Raw genomic sequence first — 12107 nt, 5'->3', positions numbered from 1 at the left:
CTTTTTTTTTTTTAGTTTGGTCCTGTCCACTTATCAATTTTGAAGGTATTATAGCGAATTTCAGGCAGTTAAAATTCGTTTTCAGGGTATTGTAGAGAAATTTAGATATATGATCATAACTTTATCAGGTAGTATTTATCAATCAAAAATTTAAAATTAGTTATTTTTCATTTAAACTCGCTCATTTTATTTATATCTCTAATTATAATTTAATTAATTAAAAATACTAATTAATACTGTTAAAAAAATTAAAAAAAAATTTTGCTCTTATCCCTTCCTTCTTTGAACCAACGGTAGTATGAATTGTTCATATTTAAAATTAAAATTGCTTCATAAATAAGTTTTAGTGGTGTTATGTTCAAATATAGTTAGTTCTTACAATTATCTGTGTATTTAAATTAATAAAAAAGGCTTATAGTTATCAAATTTATGTTTTAATCAAAATACATCTTTTAACTTATACATACAAATTATAATGTATTAATAAAAGGAAAGATTAAAACAAATGAAGAGAAAAAGACTATCTCCACATAAGATACTAATCTAAATAAAAAATTGACGTACATATCTAAAATTGAAACTACTATCTCCACATAAGATTATAAATCTCAATATTTATAGAATGAAAATGCTCTACGCATCGTTATTCAACGACAAAAGTAATTTCTAAATTTGTTGCAGCTAGCAACCTAGCCTCTGACAATAACGACGATAATAATTACTCAAAATCAAGAATATAAGAGGTGGAGTAATAATAACAAAGATAATAGTTACTCACTCTACAATCAAACATAGTCTTAGTTTATAGAGAAAAAAATAATTATCGAAAGAAAAAAGATTTAAATTAAACACAATGGGTGAAGCTGTAAGAGCGAAAATAATTTTTTCTATCAAATAAAATGTGCAGTAGAAATGTAAGTTTTTTTACCCACCTATTTATCTGTCATCGGTTTCTATTTGCGTGCTTCCTAATTATTTTCATGTTTCATAATAAATAGAAGTACAAATTTAAGAAATTGGACTATTGGACTGTGATTTTTTTATTCATAATATTCGTCAATAATCATTTCAATAGATTGGAGAGCAGAAATGAAGCGGTCCATATAGAGAAGTAATTCATCTATGTCATCATACATCATGCCTTCCTCAAGGAATTCTCGCAAAGCAGGAGTGACACGGAGGCGATCATATCTACTATCCCTTTCCTTGAACCGCTCGGTGTAATGGGAAATGAGTAAGGAATATGCAGAAGAACGGCCTTGGTTTTCATTTATTGCTTCTGATTGCATCAATTCACTCAGGTCCTCAACCTCCTCCTTCAACCTACACATATCAGACCATATATTTCTTATGCTGCTTATGCGCCTATTGCTGCTTATACTTTTCAGATTATGGAGAAGCTTATCCCGTAGACTTTTCAGATCCTCCTTATCAGCAACACCTGTTGCTTTTTTTATCATCTCAGCAATAAGCAGATGGGTCTCTGCAAGTATTACATCTAACTTTGGTTGCTGTTCTTCTGCTGTCAAATCTGACTTGCGGCGTACAGTAACAGGGACAGGCCTGGCCTCACAACGTTCTCCATCAAAGCTGTTTCTGCACAAGTATTACAATTAGATTGATGAGATAGGTTATACACAATTACACATATACATAATTTGTTTGGAAGATACTGTAATTTGATATACCTGTATGTGTAAGAGACTTCGAGAACATTTGCTTCAAGATCTGTTCTAGTAACAGGGAGAAGAATGTCGACTAACACAAAGTGGGGCTCTTCCCTGTAGAGCGTGCCCAATGTTATAGTTACAGAACCAGTAGCATTGTCTATGGACTGGAGATATCTTCCGGCAGATAAACATTTTATTGTGGACTCATTTTTTATTTGATTGACAGTCACCGTCAGGTCCCAAACAACCACCCTTTGAAGCTCATCAAAGTATGGGTCAAAGTAGTTCAAATTGTCCATGCCAACCTCCGTGTAGGTTCCTCCCAGCCCGCTATTATTGGCAATAGCGATGAGCACCTATTAAGAACATGAAAAAGTTAATAACAATGCAGCACGGTCCAAATTTTGCTTGAAAATGTAAAAAAAGTAAGAGGTTATTTGCAAATTTCAACTGTACCTCCGGATGATCTTTACCAAAATCAAATGTGAGCACTGGAACATTGCCAACTGGAAAATCAGCAGCATCACCGCCTTGATTCTGCTCACCATCTGACATAAGAATGATAACACCAACACGTCCACTGCTAACTGATGAACGATCCCTGAGAACATTGAGTGCCGTCTCAAGGCCATCAGTGATGTTCGTTCCAGGCTGACATTCCAAATCAAGGATCAGATTTTGGAGTTTTTCTCTAGAAGTTGCAGTACTCATCAGGCACAATGGGCATAGCCTCTTTGCTTTACTAGAATACTCAACAATCGACAAACGGTAGTTATCAAGGACCACTATACTATCTATCAAATCTAGCACAGCCCTTTTCATTTTTTCTAACTTATCTCCTTCCATGCTGCTGCTAACATCTAAGACCACCACAAGGTCCAAAGCAGTCCGTCTATTTTCTTGACCAGAGAGCTCCAACAACACCTTTTGGATGTTCTGTTCAAGAGGTGCCACATCGTTTCTTGTGATTTCCAGCTGTACTTTCTCAGGCTCTGCAGAAATAGCAATTAGAAAATTAACCAAAACGTGCCCAATGTAGTATGAATTTCAGTTATGGTATAATTACTTTTTATAATCTTCAACAAAAGATGGCTAATTGGGATCAATATTGCTTAAAATAAATTATTTGTAAAATAAACATCATTGTACGAACGGTGAGACAACTGAGACCGAACCTGATATTGATGAACCCGGATCAACTGGTTCGTCGTCGATGAAGCTCTCCGATATTTTAAGAAAATTCTTGGCTTCCTCAAGGAATTCTTGCATAGCGGGAGTGGAAAAGAGTTGATAGTTGCCGATATTTCCTCTTGCCGTTTGACGCTGTGTGGCAAGGGAAATCAGTAAGGAATATGCAAAACGACGGGCATGCATTTTAGAAGTTGCAAGTGTGTGCAATAAATTAAGCAGCTCCTTCAGCTCGGTTCGTAGCTCGGACTTCAATTCGTCTATATCTTCATCCTCCAATTTAAGCAGACCATTTTCCAACTTGTCCTGAGCACTTTTCAGATTTGCATTTAATATATCTGCATCCTCATCAGCATCGAAGATATCGATTGCTTGTTTAATTGCCTCGGCAATAAGCAGACGGACCTCTTCCGCTCTCACCAAAGGCGGTGCTTGCTGTTCTTCAGCTGTCAACCTTGACATGCGGCGTACAGTAACAGTCTTAGGTTCGGCCTGAAACAATTCTCCATTAAACCTGCATATGCATAAGTATTACAATTAGGTTGATGACAATCATCAAAATGATGATAGGTTATACGCGTATATGCATAATTTGTTTGCAAGTTACTGTGATTTGATATACTTATATGTGTAAGAGACTTCGAGAACATCTGCGTCCTGTTTCTTTGTAGTAGAAGGGAGATGAAGGTTGACTAACACCTTGCGAATCTCTTGGATGTATATATCACCGAATGTTATAGTTACAGAACCACCAATTTTGTCCATGGATTGCGGATAACTTCCGGTAGATAGCTGCCTTATTGTTGAGTTAGCTTTGATTTGACTGATGGTCACCGTCAGGTCCTGCGCAACCACTCTGAGAAGCCCACCCAAGCACTGTGAAAAGGCTAAAGTCAAGTTGTGCCTGTGAACATCCGAGTAGGTTCCTCCCAGGCTATTATTAGCAATAGCCTTCAGCACCTATTAAGAACATGAACAAGTTAATTAGTATGCAGCATAAGCAAATTATTGCTTGAAATTGTCAATAAATAAGGGTTTATTTTCAATTTTCAACTGTACCTTCGGATCATGATCATTACCAAAACCAAATGTGTGCACGGGCACGTTTCCTACTGAAACAGCGGCGGCATTGCCTCTTTCCTCCTCACCCCCTGATATAAGCATGATAGCACCAACACGTCCACTGCTAACTGAACGGTCATTGAGAATTTTCAGTGCCATCAAAAGGCCATTGGTGATGTTCATACCATCCCATTTGGGAAACAAATCATTGATCAGATTTTGAAGTTCTGTTTGGGTACTTTCAGTCATCTGGCGCAATGGGCATAGCCTCTCTGGTGGATATTTGCACTTGACAATCGACAAACGGTCAACAACACTGAGTTTCTTTATCACAAATTGCATGGCTGTTTGCAATTCTTGTAACTTCCCTCCTGTCATGCTACGGCTAACATCAAAGACCACCACAAGGTCTAACCCCGATGGACTTTGTATTGCGCCTTTGAGTTGCAGCATCACCTTTTGTATATTTTCTTCAAGTGGTGCCCTGTCATTGTTGGTGATTGTCAGCCATATTCTTTCAGGCACGGTGGGTCTTGTTGTTCCTGCAGTAATTGCAATATTAGCAAACTAACTGAAATGTGTTGATTCTACATGCAGTTTGAATTCAGGTTATAGATTACCTTATCCAATCTTCAACATAATATGGCTAATTGAGATTAATATATAGTACTTAAAATAAATGATTTGCATATTAAAAAAAAATATCAATTCTATGGACAGTTAGTCAACTGGCCTGGGACGAACCTGGTGGAAGAACAATTGGCTCATCGTCGTTGACTCCTTGTTTTGTTTTTAATTTTTTATATTCTCTACTCTTCAGCAATTCAGGGTATCATTAATTATATATATTATGGAGTTAAATAATTTGGTTTCTCCAGTGCGTGATTATATTGGGCCTTTTGGGTTGTCAAATGGGCTTTAAGAGAGAGTGGTTGTGGAGAGAAAATAATAATTTGGGCTGCTGAAAATTAATTATTAACAAAATATTGGAATATTCTTATAATATTTTATATATGTTAATAAGGATTAGTATCAACTTGTTATTAATATGATGCAAAATAATCTATATTTTTACGTACGTTACAGTATCATCCAATTAGTTCCCAACCATGTGGTATGGCAGTATATATATATATATATATATATATATGTTATCTTTAATTAAAGCAAGCAAACAAAAATATAAGATCCGGTCAATAAACAGCATGTTATCTTCCCTTGAAGATGTCAATTATATAGAGTTGATATTTAAAAATTTAAAAATTATATATAATTAATGTTTTATAACTTTATAAATTAATATGTTTTGTCAAGTGTCGATTTTGAACAATTAAAAATTGGTAATGGGTTCCGTCTACAACTTTTGAAATCGGTATTGAGCTCACTTCCCATTTATTACATGATGAGTTCTGCTTTTGAAATCCTTGTTTTGTTTTTGTATTCTTTACTAGCTCTTCAGCAAGGGTATTATTATATATTATCGAATTAATCAATTTGGTTTATCCAGTGTGTTATTATATAATACATATGTCTAAAATATTCTCTCGAGTTAATTTTGATTTTGATTTTTTAAAACGTGAAATTTTTTTAAAAAGTGATAATTTTTTATGTCCATGCAGTGAAAATAGTATAAAACACACATAACATATAAAATTTAAAAATATTATTATTAAAATATAAAAATGTGTAGGTACGATGATCGAAGGTATAAATACCCAACTCTGTATGAAATATAATATGTATATCGCACCTTCCAGGCAGCTTCTATATATATCCGGGTGGGTCCTTTTTGATGGCATCTGACGCCTTAGATCGCTTGACCTGGTCGGATCTAACGGCCCAGATTAATTTACCCGTTGCTATTGCGACGTAACGCGTATTATATATATATATATCCGATGTATCGTGGACCGTAGAACACTCGGTCTCAGAGAATTTGCCCACTATTATAACACGTGATCATATTAAAATTTAAAATAACTCACCCATTTAAAACATGTGATTTTTTCTTTCATTATCTTGAAATTTTGACCGTTCACATCCCAAAGCGGAATACTCGTTAATTTTTTTCTGTCAATCTGAGATTAGCTAAACTCAATAGTTGGCAGGATTTTCCTGTCCATAGGTTTTTAAATAAGAAGGAATCATAGAATTTGCTCCGCGATGTAAAATGAACCGAGGTAGTTGCATAATTGGACTACAAATTCATGAGGTTATAGATTTGATAAATACTAATTAAGTGGTATTGTGTGAAAATAACTTTCTTGTGAATCTTCATGGGGTTGGTGGTTTCTCAATTCTCATTTTAAAAACTTAGAAAATGGACGACCTTATGACCTTATAATTCATAATTTATTGTCAATAAAGCATACATGTGAACAATTATTATTACAACCGAAACAAAAGATTAAATAACTCGTCTCTATACAGAGAAACTTATGTTCAAATTTCGAAAAGAACATAAAAACTATTGGAGTGTACTACTACCTTTTCATAAAAATAAAAATAAACTCTTACATGATGAGATGCTGGAGAAAACCTTAAGTTCTAGTGTTGAATTATAAAATGATTTTTTTTTTATAATGAGAACATCATTACAAATGAAATTTTTTTTTGAAATGATATTAAAAAGAGAAATTTCTCATGTAACAAGATTTTCCTATCCATAAAAAGTGATATTAAAAAAATTGAGAAATTAACAAGATAATGAAAATAGTTGGCAGAAAAATCTAATGAGAACATCATCATGCTTTGAGGGTTCAGTTCAAATATTTTCATTTTTTGTCTCCATTATCATGCTTCCCTTTTTTAATATTAATAACTTAATGTTTTAAAATTCAAATATTGAAATAAAACTGTTTGATATGATATATATTATTTTTTTCATGTGCACATAAATATTTTATCACTTTTCTATTTTATTTATATATATATAAATAAGTTGAAAATCAAAGATCCTAATTTTTTAATATTAGTATATTTTGGCAGGCTCTTGATATCGATATAAAAGAAAGTTGAAATCTTATAATATCTTATACATGCATAAAGAAAATGATATAGATCAAATCTAACAGTTTTGTTTTTATATTTAAGCTTTAAATTATAATTTATGAATGTTTAACAAAATAGATGCATTATGAAGGAACAAAAATTGAAGACCTTTGAACTCTCATAAACATTTGTGTGCATATTTAAGTTCCACAACTTAAAAATCTATCTCCACTCTTAACAACTTCCAACAATAAATAAAACAACTATCTATCTATATGTAAACCTATGTACAGGTAAAAAAATGAGAAATTTTTTTATAATGAGAACATCATTACAGATGAAATTTTTTTTTGAAATGATATTAAAAAGAGAAATTTCTCATATGTGTTTTATACTATTTTGATTTAAAATGTAACAAGAGAAATTTCTCCTGGAGAGAAGAATTTTGAAGAAATGATATTACATGTTACTATTGCTTTGGAGAAAATAAAATAAAATGATAGTTAGGGCAGCTAAAATGTTGACTTGGTCTAATTGGATCTTTTATAAATTAAAAAAATATTATTTCTTTGTAAATTTTCTCTTTATTGTACAAAATTATTTCTTTGCATCTTTGACCCACTAATAATTTCTATATGTCAAATTTTTTTATTTATATCCAAAAAAAAATATAAATTTAAAAAACTAACCAAATCTCTTGTTTATTTCGAAAACTATCCAAACCGGAAATTTTTTTTCTGGTTTCAATACCAATTTCCGGTAAATGGATATTAAAACCGGAATAATTTTTCCGGACTTAGGATTTTTTTTTTTTTAGGAAATTTTTTTTTCGGATTCTTTTTTCTTTTCATTTTTCAGTTTTTATAATTTATTTATTTTTAGTATTGAAGTATTACAAATATTTAATATATATTTTTTAAAATAGGTGGAATACTATATAATATGATTTATTTGAAAGACTGCTACAAATAATCCGGATCAACATTTTTCATGCTGGATTTTTTACGGCCGTCAGAAAAATTAATAGAATATAATATATGTATATCTATATGTATATATAATATAATATATGTATATATATGTATATATAATATAATATATGTATATATATGTATATATAATATAATATATGTATATATATGTATATATAATATAATATATATTTTAAAATGTGCTTGTATATCAAATTTTATATTTTTTGAATTTTTTTACTATTTATGTGACATTCTCGTAAAATTTTTGGTATAAAATAAAAATATTTCTAAATTTGATATATATATAATTAAACATGTATATGTATATATTGGTTTTGAGTTTGGAAAGGTTTATATGCATTAAAAATATATGTAAGGTTGTATGTGTATAAATTAAGCCCTTATGTAATAATGGAAACTTAAAAGGACTAAATGGTAAAAGAACCCAATTCATGTCATACCTATCTCCCTTGTACCGTTTGGTACACCTTCTATACCGTAAATGAGAGAGGGAAAGTGGTGAGCTGTGCAAGAGAAAGGAAGGGAGAAAGGAAGAAAGTGAAACCCGCGCGATCGATCGAACCGTTCGTAGTCTCGAGATCAGAACGAGGTTCTCCACTTATTCGAACCATCAATTTGGTATATATTTATCTATCATATTCTCTATTCGAAAACCTAATTTTCGATTCGATTCGTGTTTTCTTTCTTTTCTTTTGGTTGAAGTTCTAATTCGAGTTTCGATTGCTATTATAAGCCTTCGATTCGATTTGTCTGAATAATTGAAGTTATTTCATGGAATAGGGTTTTTGGAAATTGAACTAGGGTTTAGGGTTTTGAAAAATCTGATTAATGGTTTTAGAATTCTGAAGGTGATGGATTTGGTTTAGTTATCTCGATCGAAACCGGAATTGTTGGTTAACTCAAAATACCGAGCTTGAATCGACCAAAGTATCACTAACTTGACCAAATTGTGTGTTATGTAAATTTATATGAAACCATGTGTTTAGATATGGTATTAGATGTCCAAGATGGTATGGTATATGATTAAGTAATGCGGGGTAGTAACTGAATTAAAACGAGAAAGCCGAACGAACCAAAACCAGACTGAATACCAAAAAAAAAAAAAAAAAAAAAAAAAACCTGATGGTGTTGCGGGCCGCAACCCATCCCTTACGGGCCGTAACAAGTTGAAAACAGAGCTGTAGAACAGAGTTGTGAAATCACTGGAAGTGTGTTGCGGGCCGTAGCCCTTTTATTGCGAGCCGTAAGAGCTGAAACAGAGGCGAATTCATACTGCCTTATTTGTTGCGGGCCGCAACAGAATCCCTTACGGGTCGTAACCAGGTAGCTTAAAATGGTAAAGTGAGTCTAAATTATGCCGAATCGAACGAGCATCGAACCGTAATCGTACTAATTTCATTTATATAGCTACTGTAACTAATTAAACCTTAATTGTGGTATATTTTAAATAGAGTCGGTAAGGCAACCGGGTACGGAATATCACGAGACGTAAGGTCGGTTTACGTGCAGCATAAACAGGTGCGGGATTTCTGGACTTGTTTGATAGTTTATATTCAGAATTAAACTGTGTTTCGGTTAACATGTTGATTATTGATTGAATTGCATTATCGGATTGTGTTGCATATGCATTGCATTGCCCAAATAAAGTGGAACTGGAATTGTTTTAACTGATGGACTTGCATGCTGGTATGGTTATAAATTGTGTTGATCGGAATGATCTGATTTTGGAATTAAAGTCACCGTGCTTTATATCACCATCAGTTGGTGGATATGGTATTATTGTCATCCGCCGTGATGATGTCACCCAGGGGGTGAAACCGGATTTGTCAGAGTCTCTGCAGGGACTTTGATGCCCAGTGTTCTAAAGCTTTAGATCGTCTGGCCCTCGGCAGTTCCCAGTACCGGTTGGGACGAGGGGTAAGTGACGTTGTACTATGATTGTGATTGTATGTGACTTGTGTATCGGAGGCATTACCCAGGGGGTAACGCGTTTGGATGGTCAATTCGATTTATATGTATTTTTTTTGAACCAGACTTTTAATTAAACGGTTAGGCCTGTATCTACAAGATATTCTAAAACCGAGTAAACCAAATATTGTGTGATTGAATTTCATCTTGGCAATTCCTAACTTGTGATTTCATTTGGATATATATATGTTGTTGGATTTCTGCATTCATGTTTACAAATGGTTATGAATTGATCTGGACTTTATTTGTGTTTCATTTTGAATATAATCTGTGATTGCAAGTCCAGGGATTATTTTGTGGCAATTATCGCACTGAGAATTCAATTCTCATCCCCTTTTTGGGTAATATTTTCAGGTTCCGGTTCGGTGGATCCGAGAGAGACACGAGGACGGTAGACCCTGGTTTCACCTCTACATAGCTTGTCTGGTATTGTGACATTAGAGATTATGTGTATAGTTATGTTTTGGTTGTATATATATATTCTCTGTGTCATTTGGTGATGCGTATCCATTGAGATACGGGTTTTGTATACTGAAACCTGACCAGATGGGATTTGAGATCTGTTTATGTTACTTATTTGCTTTGTTTGCGTGTTATGTTTTCTTTCTATCATATCGTAATTGCCTAGTAGGTATACGGGCAACCGTATGCCTACGGCAGGAGCACCTGTCGCGCCTCGTGGGGCACCGGGGTGTGACAATTTATTAAGTATTTAACGAAATCGCTATATTCAGACCATTGAATTTTTGTTGTACCCATCTTAATAAATAGTAAAAAAATTTAGAAAAATGTAAAATTTGATCTGCAAGCACATTTTAAAATATCCATCATGTTGAACGGTTTGGATCGACTGTTTGGACTTTGAAAACTTTGAAAATACCGATCGTTGAATGCCTACCGTTGAACGAAAACTTAAACTCAATTTTTGAAGCACTAAACGAGGGTTCCAATGCCTCATTTTTTTTTATACCTCATCATACCTCATATTTTATATCTTCATTTTCTTTATATTCAAAGTCTAAATTGTCGATCCGAACTGTTCAACATGATATCCATACTAAAATATGGTTAGGGATGAAATTTTATAATTTTTAAAATTTTTTTACTATTTTTTAAGATGGGTAGAAAATCACTGGTTTTTGAACGTTTCGAATCGAATAAAATTTTTTGTTGAACTGGTCGGGTTGATTAAAAATTTTAGTAGAAAAATTTTAACATTCATATTATATTATATATACATATATTATATTATATATAGAGTAAGGCTACGCTACTTCGCGAATTAAACGGGTTGTTTTAATTCGCACTCATATCTCTAGTTTCAAAGTCTAAATAGCCGATCCAAACCGTTAGATATTTAATCTATATTAAAATGTGCTTGGAGACCAAATTTTACATTTTTTTGATTTTTTTTACTATTTATGAAGATGGTTTGAAAATCGCTGTTTTTTATTAAAATTTTGCACCATAAAAAACCGCGATTTTCAAACCATCTTCATAAATAGTAAAAAAATTCCAAAAAATATAAAATTTGGTCTCCAAGCACATTTTAATATAGATTAAATATCTAACGGTTTGGATCGGCCATTTAAACTTTGAAACTAGAGATATGAGCGCGAATTAAAACAACCCGTTTAATTCGCGAAGTAGCGTAGCCTTACTCATTATATATACATATACATATATTAGATTAGATTAGATTATATTATATTATGAGATGGGCTACGGTGAGTTGCGAAGTAAAGCGACTATTTTACTTCACGCTCATATTTTAGGATTTTAAAATTCAAAACGTCGATCCAAATCGTTCATCTTGTTCTCCATATTGAAATATGCTTGGAGACCAAATTTTATATTTTTTGGAATTTTTTTACTATTTATTAAGCATTTTTGAAAGTCGCTGATCTGATGGTCCGGAAAATTTTACTTTTTTTACTGTTTACAGCAAAATTGTAATTTTCAAAAATTCTTACTAAATAGTAAAAAAATTCTAAAAAATGTAAAATTTGGTCTCCAAGCACATTTCAATATGGATTAAATATCTAACGGTTCAGATCGGTCGTTTGGACTTTCAAAATAAAAATATGGCGTTAAGTAGAAACGCGTTTTACTTCGCAACTCACTGTAGCTCATCTCTTATATTATATTATATTATATTATATATACATATACATATACATATACGTATACATATACATATACATATACATATATTATATTATATTAATTTTTC

General features: G+C 32.5%; 2 protein-coding genes and 1 long non-coding RNA gene across 3 annotated transcripts in view; 1 reads left to right on the top strand and 2 right to left on the bottom strand.

The window, feature by feature from the left end:
* LOC144548389 (uncharacterized) overlaps positions 1-12107 on the bottom strand; it is a 46442-nt gene that overhangs the window by 32692 nt on the left and 1643 nt on the right. The window lies entirely within an intron of this gene.
* LOC144548299 (uncharacterized) lies at positions 1041-5719 on the bottom strand. The gene is made up of 7 exons (XM_078296978.1): positions 5671-5719; positions 3918-4462; positions 3481-3818; positions 2846-3372; positions 2127-2662; positions 1689-2026; positions 1041-1596 (listed from the first exon to the last, which is right to left on the bottom strand). Exons 1-7 carry the CDS (start codon positions 5717-5719, stop codon positions 1041-1043), a joined length of 2889 nt encoding a protein of 962 aa, XP_078153104.1.
* Positions 8414-10528, top strand: LOC144548671 (uncharacterized). Its single transcript, XR_013509420.1, has 3 exons — positions 8414-8524; positions 9358-9424; positions 10229-10528. It is a non-coding gene; the product is annotated as an uncharacterized LOC144548671 (long non-coding RNA).

Source organism: Carex rostrata, chromosome 33 (genome assembly GCF_964058835.1).
Source record: "Carex rostrata chromosome 33, lpCarRost1.2, whole genome shotgun sequence".
NCBI lineage: Eukaryota > Viridiplantae > Streptophyta > Magnoliopsida > Poales > Cyperaceae > Carex > Carex rostrata.
Note: the sequence above shows the minus strand (reverse complement) of the source record. Positions and strands in the feature narration are given on the sequence as shown.

What these genes read in the sequence shown, in the direction of transcription:
- LOC144548299 (XM_078296978.1), bottom strand. Translation starts at nt 5,719, where the DNA reads ATGCCATCAAAAAGGACCCACCCGGATATATATAGAAGCTGCCTGGAA. An exon ending in ATATAGAAGCTGCCTGGAAG is followed by an intron (nt 4,463 to 5,670) that starts GTGCGATATACA and finishes CAATTACTGCAG; the next exon opens with GAACAACAAGACCCACCGTG. An exon ending in TTGGTAAAGATCATCCGGAG is followed by an intron (nt 2,027 to 2,126) that starts GTACAGTTGAAA and finishes TGTTCTTAATAG; the next exon opens with GTGCTCATCGCTATTGCCAA.